This window comes from Corapipo altera, unplaced genomic scaffold (assembly GCF_003945725.1).
Source record: "Corapipo altera isolate COAL_440 unplaced genomic scaffold, ASM394572v1 113, whole genome shotgun sequence".
Classification (NCBI taxonomy): Eukaryota; Metazoa; Chordata; class Aves; order Passeriformes; family Pipridae; genus Corapipo; species Corapipo altera.
The window spans coordinates 7,233,335-7,246,226 of NW_020884895.1; the positions used below are offsets into that span (position 1 = coordinate 7,233,335).

A 12,892-nucleotide genomic window follows, 5' to 3' on the forward strand; every position below is an offset into this window, starting at 1 on the left:
GGCACTAACTAACCAAGTATTAAATCAGAGCCATGAGAAACATCCGTGGAGGATTTAAAATGATGGGTTTGGGGGCACACAGACCATGCCTGGTAGGGAACTCCAAGCAGAGTACATGGCTCTTGAAAAAACCATTCATGAATTGGTACATTTACCAAAAAAATAGTTCTGTTACAAATTGTAGGGTGGGGGCAAATCCACTAAAAGGTTGGAAAAACACAGAATAAAGACCAACCCCTAACTGTGAGTAACAAGAGTGTTCTGTAGTGCCCTGGCTCCCTTTCACTTTTGTTTCTATTCTCCTTCAAATGAGGTAGGACTTCCCCAAACATCTAGAAGGAATATCTGCACAAACTGGCTTCAGCAGCGGGAGTGATCAGTCAAGTTAGTTTGCTGCCTTTTAATTAACTCTTTGCATGGCTCCATCAGATGAAATTTCTTTCTTAAAAATTTATGAACCATGATAAACAAAGTAAGAGGCAGGGTGTTGGGGTTTTTTTGTGGTTTTGTTTGGTTGGTTGGTTTGTTTGTTTGGTTTTGTTTGTTTTTGTTTTGTGGGGTTTTTGCTTTTTGGGTTTTTTGGTAAGGTTCTGTTTGTGCATGTGCTAAAAATCTGTAAGAGATGCCTGTTCTGGAGCTGATGCAGAGACCTACTTTGCATTAAGTAAAAGTGAACAGAGTCCCACGAGCCCTGCTCAGAAAGGGGCCGTGATGCTGTGAAGCAGAAGGAGCCCAAAATGTCACGCTGACTTTGCTGAGAAGTCATAGGAGAGGATCATGAGCTCACTTTTAAGAAAACATTAATCTTCTCTGTCTGACATATGCATTGGAATCACACAGATCTGAACTGTTTTGGCACAGAGATCGACTGCCTCAAAGAGCCAGACAAATAAACTGCCTGCTGCCACGTTGAACAGGGATTCAGGGATTATTTTTTTACACTATGATGGAAGAAAAAACTATTAATTTTCCTGTAAATGGCTGACTAGAATGCAGTTACGCCTTCTAAAGATGATCTCAATAGTCAGGAGAGATGAAGAGATCTTGATTTTAATTTTTCCCTGTAATTATACTGACAACTCCCACCTGCATCCTGGCACTTGGGTTTGGATGTTGAGCAGGAGTTAAGATTTCATCCTGTCCTGCAGCAACATCCTGAAAGTGAACTAACTCACACCTCTGCACTTGGATCCAAGTTTTCCATGGCTGCACTGTCAGCAGACCATACTGGTGCTACCTGTGCTGATTTAAAAGCATCAGCAGATAATTACAGAGTTGCTTATAATCCAGTCTGTGTGAGGTGAAAGTGTCAAAACCTCATTGAAAGTCAGAGGACACACTCTAAAGCATGGACCTGCCTTTGCAAAACTGCTATCTGGGTATAACAGTTTGGAGAAAAGCTTGCAAGAAGAAGTCTTAGAGGTTTGAAAAACCAACCAAACCCCAAAGTGCCTTCAGATAAAGAAAGCCCAAAATGTACCTGGCATCCATGTACCGTGACATCAGGCATGTCATGACTGGGGAGCAGAAGCGACAGGCTGGAGCTCATGGCACAGGTACAGGTTATTGGCTCACAGGTACAGGTTATCAGCTCCCAGGCACCTTTCTGTGATGTACCAGCTCTACGGGAGAAGCTGCAGAGGATATGACATGGATAAGGACAGCACACAAAGGACAAGGACCTGTTGGAGCAAGTCCAGAAGATGCTCAAAGGGCTGGAGCACCTCTTCTATGGAGAAAAGCTGAGAGAAGTGGAGTTGTTCTCTGGGAGAGACCTGAATGTAGCCTTTCAGAACTTGAGGGGGGGTTATAACAAATACGGGGACAGACTTTTTAGCAGGGCCTGTTGCCATAGGGCAAGGGATAATGATTTTAAACTGAAGAATTACAGTTAGATATAAGAAAGAAGTTAATTACAATGAGGAGAAGTTTTTTACAATTAGGGTGATGCAGCCCTGGAACAGGTTGCCCAGCGAAGCTGTGGCTGCCCCATCTCTGGAAGTGTTCAAGGCCAGGTTGGATGGGGCTTGGAGCAACCTGGGATAGCAGAAGGGGTCCCTGCCCATGGCACGGAGGGTTGGAACGAGATGACCTTTAAGGTCCCTTCCAACCCAAACCAATCTGTGATTCTATGATCCCATAACACAGCTTGGAGTGGGGAAACTCTGGGCCTCTCTGTGCTCTTAACCAAGAGCCTTAACGTCTCAAAAAAAATCCGGTTTCCATCATTCCCTGATGGTGAGCGCTCAGAAATGCTCTGCAGCGTGACGGCTCTGTAATGACGTCTTAGCAACGACCCCGCACTTCGGTGCGATGGAGAAGCGCCCGCACCCGCCCGTCCCGGCGGGGCGGAGGGAAGCCGGGGATGGGAGGGAGGGTCCCGCCCGCCCCGCTCCGCCCCGTCCATCCCCCGGCGGGGCGGGAAGAGCACCGGGCACGGCCGGGGGCTGCACTGCATCCCGGGACAGCGGCGTGAGCCCCGAGCCCCCATCCCGGCCCGGTCCCGCTCCCCCATCCTGAGCGAGCCCCGCGATGCTGGCGCCGGGCGGGCCCAGCCCCGCGCAGACCTGCGGGGCCGTGGTGGTGGCCGCCGTGCTCCTGCAGTCCGTCTGCGTGGCCGTCACCTTCCTCTACTTCACCAGCGAGCTCAAACAGGTCGGTGCGGGGGGACGGCGGCGGGGGGGACCCCGCGCTCCCCCTTCTGTCCCCGCAGGACGGACCGACCCCCGGGGGGCCGCGGGCTCGTGTGGGCGGTGGGCGATGCGAGCGGCATCCGCGGCCGGGGGCTCAGCCCCCCGTGGCCTGAGCCCCCCCTGGGCCGGGGTTTATCGCCCACCCCGCTCCCCGCAGATAAAGAGCTCCGCTCCCCGCGCCCGTTCCTTTGTCTGGGCCCGCCGTGGGTGTGCGCGGGGAAGGGAGTTCAAAGCAACAACGGCTGCAAAGTTTTCTTGCCTTAAAAAAAAAAACAACGAACAACAAAGTTATGCATTTTTTCAGCGAAGAGGCAAATGTGTTTTTCATTAGCGCGCAAATTCGCCGTCTCATCGCTTTGCGCTGCCCGCCGGCGCTGCAGGAGTGCCGGGAGCGCTGGGAGGGCTGGACAGTCGGACAGACACGGGGGGAAAGGACTGAGGAAAGCTGAGGTGCCTTTTAGACGTATCCTGTAGGACAATACATAGTTCTAAGGCAGTGACTAATGCCAAAGGAACTGCAGCAGACAGCAAACACCGCTGAATTCCCCAGAATAACTTGTAAAATAGCAATTGTATAGTCTAGATGTTTTGGTCTCCTTGCAGCCACCCTTCAGGCCTGCTAGCTGCTGCTTAACTCTTTCCTCTCCCTGCTGCTTAGCTCTTTCTTCTCCTGGCTGCTTAACTCTTCTTGCCATGTACACTCCAAGAAAGTTATATTTAGTTGACAGTTTCAGGAGCCTTTATATGTGTGGCCCTTCTTTCCATGGACCCACTAGTACTCGGGATTTCCATGAGTGTCTTACCCAAAATTTACTGCCCTGCTGTAAGTTCTATCAGTATGTTGCTCTTCCTGGCACAAAAGTAAAAATAACTGCAGGTAAGTGTTCTGTACATATACAACTTCAGAAGGTATTGCAGAAATGTAAGTTACTGCATTCAGTAATGCATAGTTACGTGATTATTAATAACGTATGGTATGCATGCATTTGTTCCACATCAGATTTAATAGGCAGAGTCTTCTGAAATGTCAGTGTTCTCTGTGAGGCAAAGGGTTTGCAGTATTGTTCATATGAGTCAGTGTTCGTACTTTGGAAATGTATAAAACAGATTTCATTGTTGTGGCTGTCCCATATTTGGTCAAATGGGGGAGTCACAGAAATGTGTTGACTTTATGAAATCAGGCTACATAATGCTGCTAACAAAGAAACATATAAAGGTATCCTCATTCCTTCATGCATACAGTTCAGAGTCCTTTGCTCACAAGCTTGCCAATCTAAGTAATTAGTAACCACACTTATCTTTCCCTTCCTTTTATTCAAACATGTACACCTGAGACACAACCACATCTTGTGGTACTTGCCCGAAATACAACTTAGTGCTTCTGAAGAATAACAAGCCTGCATTTGGGGTGAAGGGCTAAATCTGTCCACACTAAAGTTCTGCTGGACTAAAAGCTAAGGTTGCTGGCTCTGGAGGGGGTACCTTAAGCACACATTCCTGCATGTGCCATTTGGTGTACAATAAACAAGGAAAAAGCTTATCTGTAAGCACAGTCTGCTACCCCACATCCACATGGTGCATGTGGAATAAATCTCAAAAGATAAACTGTGATTTTGGTCTGCCCATTTTTCTTCCCTTTGCTGTTCACAATACCTGCATTGCTACACTTTCACCAAATTAATGTGGCTGCACAGACTGCAGACATTTCTAGCTTTGCAAAAAGCATGCTGAATAACTAGGAGGGTTTTTCCTCTACAGCTGTAGTGACCTGACTAGGACTAGGAGTATGACCATTTGTTTAACAGTTTTGCTTTAGGAGGAAGTGCTGAGACAATAAAGTTCACTATGCTTCAGGATATAGGGCTGCAAGGACAATATCGTCAGGCTTCCTTCTGTTTTGAAAACAGTCTACTAACCACTCCTAGCATAGGAGAGGCTTTACAAGATTCCTGCAGGACTTTTCTCACAGGCTTCAGTACTAAGGTTAAATCTCATTTGAGTAAGTCTTACAACAGAAATAATAATGTGCTGCTGCAAGGTTGCATTCCAAACTGCATGCAAAATACTGTTTCAGTGCCAGGATAGTGAAGTTGTTTTGGGGAAAAGTGAGCAGGTAAGGAAGAGGCAGAAGCACAGGACTGTTTGCTTCCAGATGGGAGGGCAAATCTGAGAGCTGGGCTGTAACAGATCTGCCAGGAGAATAAACAGTGACTTCAGAACTGCTTACGTTTTGCTTTTTTTTAAAAAACTCATCAAACTACTCTGTTATAGAAGCTTGTATAGGTAAATCTGTCAGAGCCCTTAGTTTTAAGTGCAGCTTTACCTTAATGAGCACATAAAATTAATGTTTTTGAGATCTTGAAACCTGATTTAAGAATGTCCATACTCCTTGGCAAAGACACAGAAACCTTCACAAACACTCATAGTGGTGGCCCCTTTTCCTTCTGCTGCCTACAAAATACAAGTACAGGCTGAAGCTCAGTGGAGTCTGCTGCTGCAAACTGAAAATGGGACTTTAAGGAGGTGAATTCTTCTCTTCCTCCTCCTGGAGTGGGAAAATCTCTTCCTAAATGCCTCCTTTTCTAACAGAAAGGAAAAGCATGGAGTATGAAGGAGGAGGTGACTCAGATCTGTTTGTTTCTTTCAATACCCCTGTCTCAAGGACAACTGAAACTTGTAGAATAAATGTATCTGTTTAGCAAACCAAACAAGGCTTGGTTCTTTAACACAACAAAAGTGAAATTTAAATGCTACCAGCAGACCAGAATTCCAGCTGAACGCTCTGCATGTTTGTTGCTGTTTCTCCCAAAGTCCCTGTAGTGCTTTGCTGGCTCAACAAGCCTGACCAGTCTGCTCCTGATGCAGCAGGAGCCCCGTTCCAGGGAAACAGGGGCTGGATGCTGGAGCCAGCACAGGTTCTGTGTTCCCACATTAACCAACAGCGCCAGCTGGAGTCCTGTGTGTCGCATCCGCAGGGAGCTTGGGAAGAGCTTTCCACTAGGATATCAGCTCTCCCAGTCAGATCCCCTTGGAGCCAAGCAGAGTTTTGCCAATCTGTTAAAAACTCATTTCTCTTTATCAGAAAATAAATGTGTTTTCTCTATGACTAGACAATATAAACATGGGTCCATGTCATGAGCGTCCAGCATTATAATTATATTTGGGCTCAAATGTCATTTTAGTTGTCTGGACTTTGTCCTGGACTATTAGAACAAGTGCAGTTATGGAGAGACCCCAGACTGGATATGGGGAGGATTTGGTATGGATATATAATAGCAAAGGTCTGGATTATAAATGGCACTGGCTGAAAAGACAGCATTGAAAATACCTTTAAGGTCTAGTATTTGATTTCATCCTCAATAATTTGTGGGAAAAAAATCCTTTGTGCAAAAAAAAATGTTTTTAATACAGAACTAGAGCAACTAAAGAGTTTACAACATTAGGGATTTGGGTATTGAATTTTCACAAAGCCTATTTAGTTGAGTACTGGATATCAAATTTATGCCCATGGAGATAACACAAGTATATTTTTGCATATTAGTTATGCCATCATAATTAAAAATGTCAAATCAGGATGAATTGCTTATGTTGTTTATATAGTTCTACTTGCACCATACTTGGAAATGCTTTAAAGAAAGGGAAGTGTGTTCCTAAGCATAGTGAATATAGTGACATACCACAGCTGAACATCTGCAGACACATCATGGGTGAAAAATCCTGGCTTTCCCTTCTGCTGCAGCTCCAGGACACGTACTCCAAGAGCGGCATCGCTTGTCTCACTGGGGAGGAAATCGGAAATTCCATCCAAAACTTGGATGAAATCGAAAGCGAAGACAGAGAAGCTGATCCCTGCTGGCAAGTAAAGTGGCACCTGGGAAAGTTAATTAAAAAGGTATTTGGGAACACTGTGCTTGATGATATTACAGTTGAAAGAATCCTATTAGCAGAATAAAGGATGCTCTCAGATTGTTTTATTGCAAAGCGATAGTCAGACAACAGTTTCAGCTGCAAAGCACTTGCACAGAAGACAAAAAAAACCCCATAACAGTGGTTTCACTACATTCAGTAAATAATAAAGACAGTCAGCTTTTACTAAGCAGATTTCAGTGATAGATGGGCTTGTCTGAAATACATTAGGGTGGAAGTGTTTGACTAGAGCTTGCTTTCAACCTGACCATACAGATCATGGTGCTAGCAGAGCTGTCACTGCCCTTTCCGAAACAAAGGGAGATTGAGATGAGAAAATGAGATTAAATGTAACACAGGGGGAGGTACAAAGGTGCCTGAGGAATGGTCTAGTCATGAGCTGTGTAATGTAGTGGGAAAGAGCAAGTGAGCACAACAGCATCAGGCACAGCACCTTCCCAGCACAGCATTCAGAGAGCATCTCCTGCGTGACTTGAGCACAACACGTAGAATTTTTGGCTACAGAGAAGAAAATCATTCTGGCTGTAAAAATCAGAAAGGCTAAAATCTTCTGGAATGGTTTTCAAAATCCCATCTCCAGCACATAAAGCTCATCCATAAAATTTCACTTCTGGCTGAAACTTACCTGGCAAATCTTGCAGCCCAAATCAGATCCTCTATTTGTGTTCAGAGCTCTTGGCTCCTTTGGTGGAAGTTCTGCCAGTGAAGTCCCTAAACTTCTTCATAGAGAAAATATTTTATTTGGTGGACATTTACACATCTATTATACCTGCTAGCTCCCTGATTGCTTAAAAAAAAAAATTGCCTGGGTGCCAGAGATAATAAATGACTACAATTATTATTACGATAATAGTAATAATAATAGGATAGTTAGATAAACTACCTAAATCAGGTAGGGCAGAACCCATCAGTAAGTGGCAATACAGGGCCTGTGTTAGTCACCCAGGTAAATCATTTGCTGCAGCTCCACCACTATTTGTAACCAAACTGGTTTGTTTCAGCAGTCAGCAAACAGTTATAAAGGAGGGGAACACACAAAGTAAGATATGCTGCCTAACAGCTTAGATAGATGGGTACAGCTTTAAAAATGAATTTAATTTCTCAGAGCTAAGACCCCACAAAAGTGCACGCTGCCAAGTGTTCTGCAAATGGAAGTTAATGCTCGTACAGTATTTCTTATTTGAGAGAAGTATGAGGTCAAATTTTCCAATAGACTTATGCCTGAGCTCTCTTGTAAATGTTTTCCCATTTATCTCATTATATAAAAGATTTAAGTGTAGAAATACTTTATTACAAGAAATAATTAAACTTTGCTTAGTTTGCTTGTTGATCAAATTGAGAATACACTTTATTCATGAGCTTATAAGAGGAGTGTCTTTATTCTGCACCTGTCACCCTCAGCTGATAAACTAATTTCTTTTTGTGTGTGTGTTTTGGCAGATTATGTCGAAAAGCTACGAGGAAAACATATCTGCAATCAACGGTATAATAATTTTATTATCTGTGGCAAAAAGAAGCTGCTAGTGGTACCTGATGTGTAGCAACTCAAAATATTTTTAAGTACAGAAACTGACTAAAATCTTGTACTGGCATCAAGTCACCAAAAAATGATTCCTTATTACTAGAAGGTAAATTTTCAGGAGCCAAAAATATGGTCAAGTGGTTAGAGCAAGGTAACCAAGGTGGAGACAAAGGACTCAGCTTCTAGGCCTCAGTCCCATGGAGTTGTGGGGACATTTAAATAGTCTTCCCAGTATCCCAGCTCCTGGAACAAGCAGCACAGAACTGCTGGATGCAGAGATCAGTTAAGGAATAGCTCTGCTGAAGCTCATACAGCTCTAAAGATGCTGGGCAAAAGCATTACAACATACAAGTGGAAGTTCAGAGTGAAAGGTAGGAATAATTAACCGTAAAATACAGTACTATGTGTTATTTTGTCTCGATAACTTGAAGGTGGGAGAAGGAGAAAAAGAAGAACAAAGAGACATATAAAGACATTTCAAGGAGAGCAAGTGCAAAAGAGGAATTTGAGCCTTATTAGGCAATATATAGCATTCAGTCTAGGATTTAGTTAGTTAAAAAAACGACGTACCTATACCTATTCCTTAAAATCAAGTCAGATGGGACAGATGTGCTTCTAATGTTCTTGCTTTTGATGTGGGGTTTCTTTTCTTGTCTTCCCTTAGCTGAAAGAACTCTGGCACTGTCACACACCGACAGGCAGCAGCCACGTGGGCCCATCCACGGGGCCGCGGCGCATCTGACGGGCAGCAACAACAGGAGGAGTTCCCTGTTCACACGCTGTAAGGAAAAACCTCTAAAACACCTTAAAGAGCACAGAAATTACTCTCCCATTGCTAGCCTCATGCTTACCTACACTTTTTAATGCTTGTATTAAGTGTAGGAAACAAATCATGAAAAAGTCATCTTGTCCCAGACATTGTTTTTTTCTGCTGATTCTCCACCAACAGGGAGAAAGCCCGTTTCCTCTTGGTGCCTCCCTAATTTTTCTTTTGGAACCTTCATTAGGGGAAAAAAATTAAGTGTCCTTCTTTCTAATATTAAGTTTTTCTCTTTCTTTCCACTTCTTTCTGTTAGTTGGAGTGTCAGCTGCTATGGTGACAGACCTATTAGAAATGTAACACAGACAGGAGAGATGACATTCAGGACATGTTAATGAAGGACTTGGTAGGGTTTCTGCAGCTTCAGAGGGGATCAGACACTAATGGCTGTTTTAACTTTGTTTCTAAGTAACAATATCATTTTTTCTCTTATTTGGGCACAAAAATTAAAAAAAAAAATATGAAAAGGCAGTTCATGTTAATTCTTACATAAATCTCAGAGCTCACTTGTGGACTGTCAGTTTTTTGTGAGAATGGATGTAATGAACCACTGTGAAGAGCAGGTTTCCTTACTTTGTTATTATCCTCAACCAGCAGACACCTGACTTCTCTATCTAGTTTTTAAGTTAACATTTCTCTCTTTTTTCTTTTTCCCCAAGTAGATTTCTTGCCCAGAAAAGGGTTCGGACATAAAATAAACTGGGAATCGTCAAGGAAGACCCACTCTTTCCTTTACAATGTGGAGCTGAGAAATGGCGAGTTAGTGATACCCCAGACGGGCTTTTATTACATCTACTCACAGATTTACTTTCGTTTCCGTGAAGATGAGAACGAGGATTCAGATTCGTTGGGACAAATCAGGAACCCCAAACAGCTTGTCCAATACATTTACAGACTGACGAATTACCCCGAGCCCATTTTGCTCATGAAAAGTGCAAGAACAAGCTGCTGGTCTAAAAAGGCGGAATATGGACTTTATTCCACCTACCAAGGTGGTGTGTTTGAGCTGAAAAGACAGGACAGGATTTTTGTCTCTGTCAGTAACAGTGACTTAGTTGACATGGAGAAAGAAGCAAGTTTTTTTGGAGCCTTCATGATCGCCTAAAAGACGAAAATCATGCTTCCAAAGGACCCAATTTCCCTATTCAGGACCAGCTTAAAATTCCTGTAAAATAGGGGATAATAAGCAAAAACTGTATTGATACCAGCAGTAGAAGACTCCCCTTTCTCAGCTCACTCATTGCGAGGTCCGAGCGTGCCGAGTTCTCCCCCACCAGCCGGGAAGAGCAGCAGCAGCTGGCTGTGGGTGGCACTGATTTGTGCAGGCACAGGCACCACTGCCCCACCAGGCTGGGGATGTGAGAGGGTTTCACACCCCACAGATGATACTTTTGGCCACAACCCCAGGCAGGTAAGCGCCCACCACCAGCAGAGACGCTCCACACCAGCTCAGCTGCGGCAGGTGGGGTGGCGGATGTTCCGGGTCTTGCCTTACTCAGGGCTGAGACTGGATATCAAATTTTACTTGTGGTCTCCATTGGGACCCTGTCTTGAATATCTCAGCTCCTGTAAGGAGCCTTTGTACAAACTGCTTCCCAAGTGCCCACAGAATTTCTCCGCAGGTTTTTGTTTGAACACAAGTTTTACAGAAGTTAAAAGACCATCAGAAAATCAAGCTGCACATCTTCATCTCATCTTACAAAACACTTGAGCTCCTAATTAATTTTAAGCACATGAACAGCCTGACTAAGGGTACCCACATGCTTGAAATTAAGTATTTGCTTAAGTGGTTTTTTTAGGATCGTTTCTTGAGTAAACACATTAGTCTTGTCTTATTTGTGATATTGTACATAAAAACAGCTGCTGAAATGGCACAGAAGAGCTTTTGAAATCAATCTGTGTTTTGATCAATGTATTATAACAGTGCCTATTTACTTAATTACTGTGCTGCAAACATTTCACCAGGCTTCCAGTAAGTTCAGTAATATAGTTGCTGTTACACTTGTTAACAGCAAGTACTTGATCCAGAAAAAAAAAGTGGTTTTTTGTAAATACTGAATTCTATGAGAAATTTGCCACACGTTAAGAATGACGTGGTTCTTCCATGTTTATTTGTACTAGCCTTATTTGGTAGGATGTAATGCAGAATAACACACCCCAATGACTAACATTTTTAGGAAAACAGGCACAACTATCCATACTTAAACAAATGCTGCTTTTTTAGGTAATGCTGTTATGCTTTGATTTGATTTTTTTTTTTTTTTGGAACGGGTGAAATTTTTTCATAGTTTTGTTAAATAATTTTTTTAAAAATGGCCACTATATTTTTTAACTCTTCAAAAAGAACTATTTTATATTAAGAAGCCTTTAAAGTTCAATTCTGTGGGCTGGATTCACAGCATAACTAGTGTAATCAGCATATCTGCAGCATTGTCAGTGGAGCGACAGCGATTTGCACCATGAACACATTTTGCCCAGATTTAGAGAAAAAAGGGGGGAAGAGAAGGTAAAAGTGGAAAAAAAATAAAATTGGAGGACAAGGAAGACAGTTCTGCAAATGCTACTTTACATCAACAGAGTGATGCCAGTAGACAGTCTGGTTGTCTGTTTTGAATGCACCAAGGTTGCCGTGGGAACCCTCACGTTCACCTGCACGTTCTGGTAATTAAAGCCCCGAGCAGCCCCTGCACATGGGCCTCAGGAGTAAAGATGCTCGTTCATCTTACTACTCAGTCAACAAGAGGAAATTAATAGGCACGAGGCCCTGCATTTATTTTGCCATTCAGGAAAGAAGGTATGTTGGTTGACTTTAATACCTGTGTTGGAGCAGCAAGAGAGAGAATTTCAGGAATACCCTCCTTTAGACAGGTTAGGGCAAAGAAACACACCGCTGTAAGCCTGAAATAAAGAGTTGTAACTTTTGCCTGCTGATTTAACAGTGTCTCACACACTGTTTTCAGTGGTAATCAAATATGTGAAATTCTTCACCATTTACTGAAACACTTTGGTTTGCCTCCTTCTGAAATCATCTGTTTCAACAGAGAACAGAGAATATTTTTTGCAGTTTTCTTTCTGATTTCAGTATTTAATTCAGGAATTTTCTGCTTGCCAGAAAAGGCTGGGAGAACAGAGCCATTCCCTGCGTAGCTGTATGTCTGCTGTCTTGGAGAAATGACTTTTGTAGGTTCTCCTTGCAAATGGACAGAGCCTTCCAATCTCAGCACCGGACTGGCCCACGTTGTCAGGTTTGAGGTGTTTTTTTTTTTAGAAATTTACTATATTAATAATTTTTTTTTTTTTTTTTAAGAAATGCTTTTTTAGGAACTTATTTGAATGAAAATTTATTTGCACTGTAAAAAAGTGCTGGTGGCAGCTTAGAGTCAGAAACCCTACCCATGGCTAAGAACCAATTTGTGTAATGTGGAGTCGTGGCTGCTAAAAGGGACTGGAAGGAATCCATGGAGGACTCCACAAATCTGCAGCTGATGCTAAGACAAACTATTACAAACAGATTTTCTTGGCCCATGTACTGTCCTTGACTCTCAGTTAACACTATCCCAGTTGTCACTGGGGGAATGCTCCCTGGCTTTACCTTCCTTTGTTACCTAAATGTACATATTTGTGGTCTCTGCATGCAGAGCACAGCGCAACAGGAAATACAGATAATCATTTCTGAATAATCCAAAAGCGTGCTTGACAGATATTATCTTGATGGGTCGTTATCAGGGAACATAAGATGGGACACGCTTGAAGAAGATGGGAAAAACATAGTAAGTTCTGTTTCTATCATATCCTGAGTCATACCTTTCATCTCATTTTATGTTGAATAGCAAATGTAGCAAATTTTTATTTGTGGATGTGGGTTCCATTAATGTGTGAATATTGTAAATTTTTCTATATGCTTTTTATATAAAATGTTTTTACTAAATA

At 42.9% G+C, this 12,892-nt stretch overlaps 1 protein-coding gene across 3 annotated transcripts; it reads left to right on the forward strand.

The window, feature by feature from the left end:
* The first annotated feature begins 2,493 nt into the window (after positions 1-2,493).
* TNFSF10 (TNF superfamily member 10) lies at positions 2,494-12,892 on the forward strand. Of its 3 annotated transcripts, none has more exons than XM_027647560.1 (5): positions 2,494-2,655; positions 6,433-6,585; positions 8,061-8,103; positions 8,807-8,951; positions 9,623-12,892. In XM_027647560.1, exons 1-5 carry the CDS (start codon positions 2,533-2,535, stop codon positions 10,065-10,067), a joined length of 909 nt encoding a protein of 302 aa, XP_027503361.1. In that variant the 5' UTR covers positions 2,494-2,532; the 3' UTR covers positions 10,068-12,892. The 3 variants fall into 3 exon arrangements, with proteins under 3 accessions (XP_027503361.1, XP_027503359.1, XP_027503360.1); XM_027647558.1 differs by having other exon boundaries at positions 8,807-8,923; positions 9,622-12,892; XM_027647559.1 differs by having other exon boundaries at positions 8,807-8,923; positions 9,625-12,892.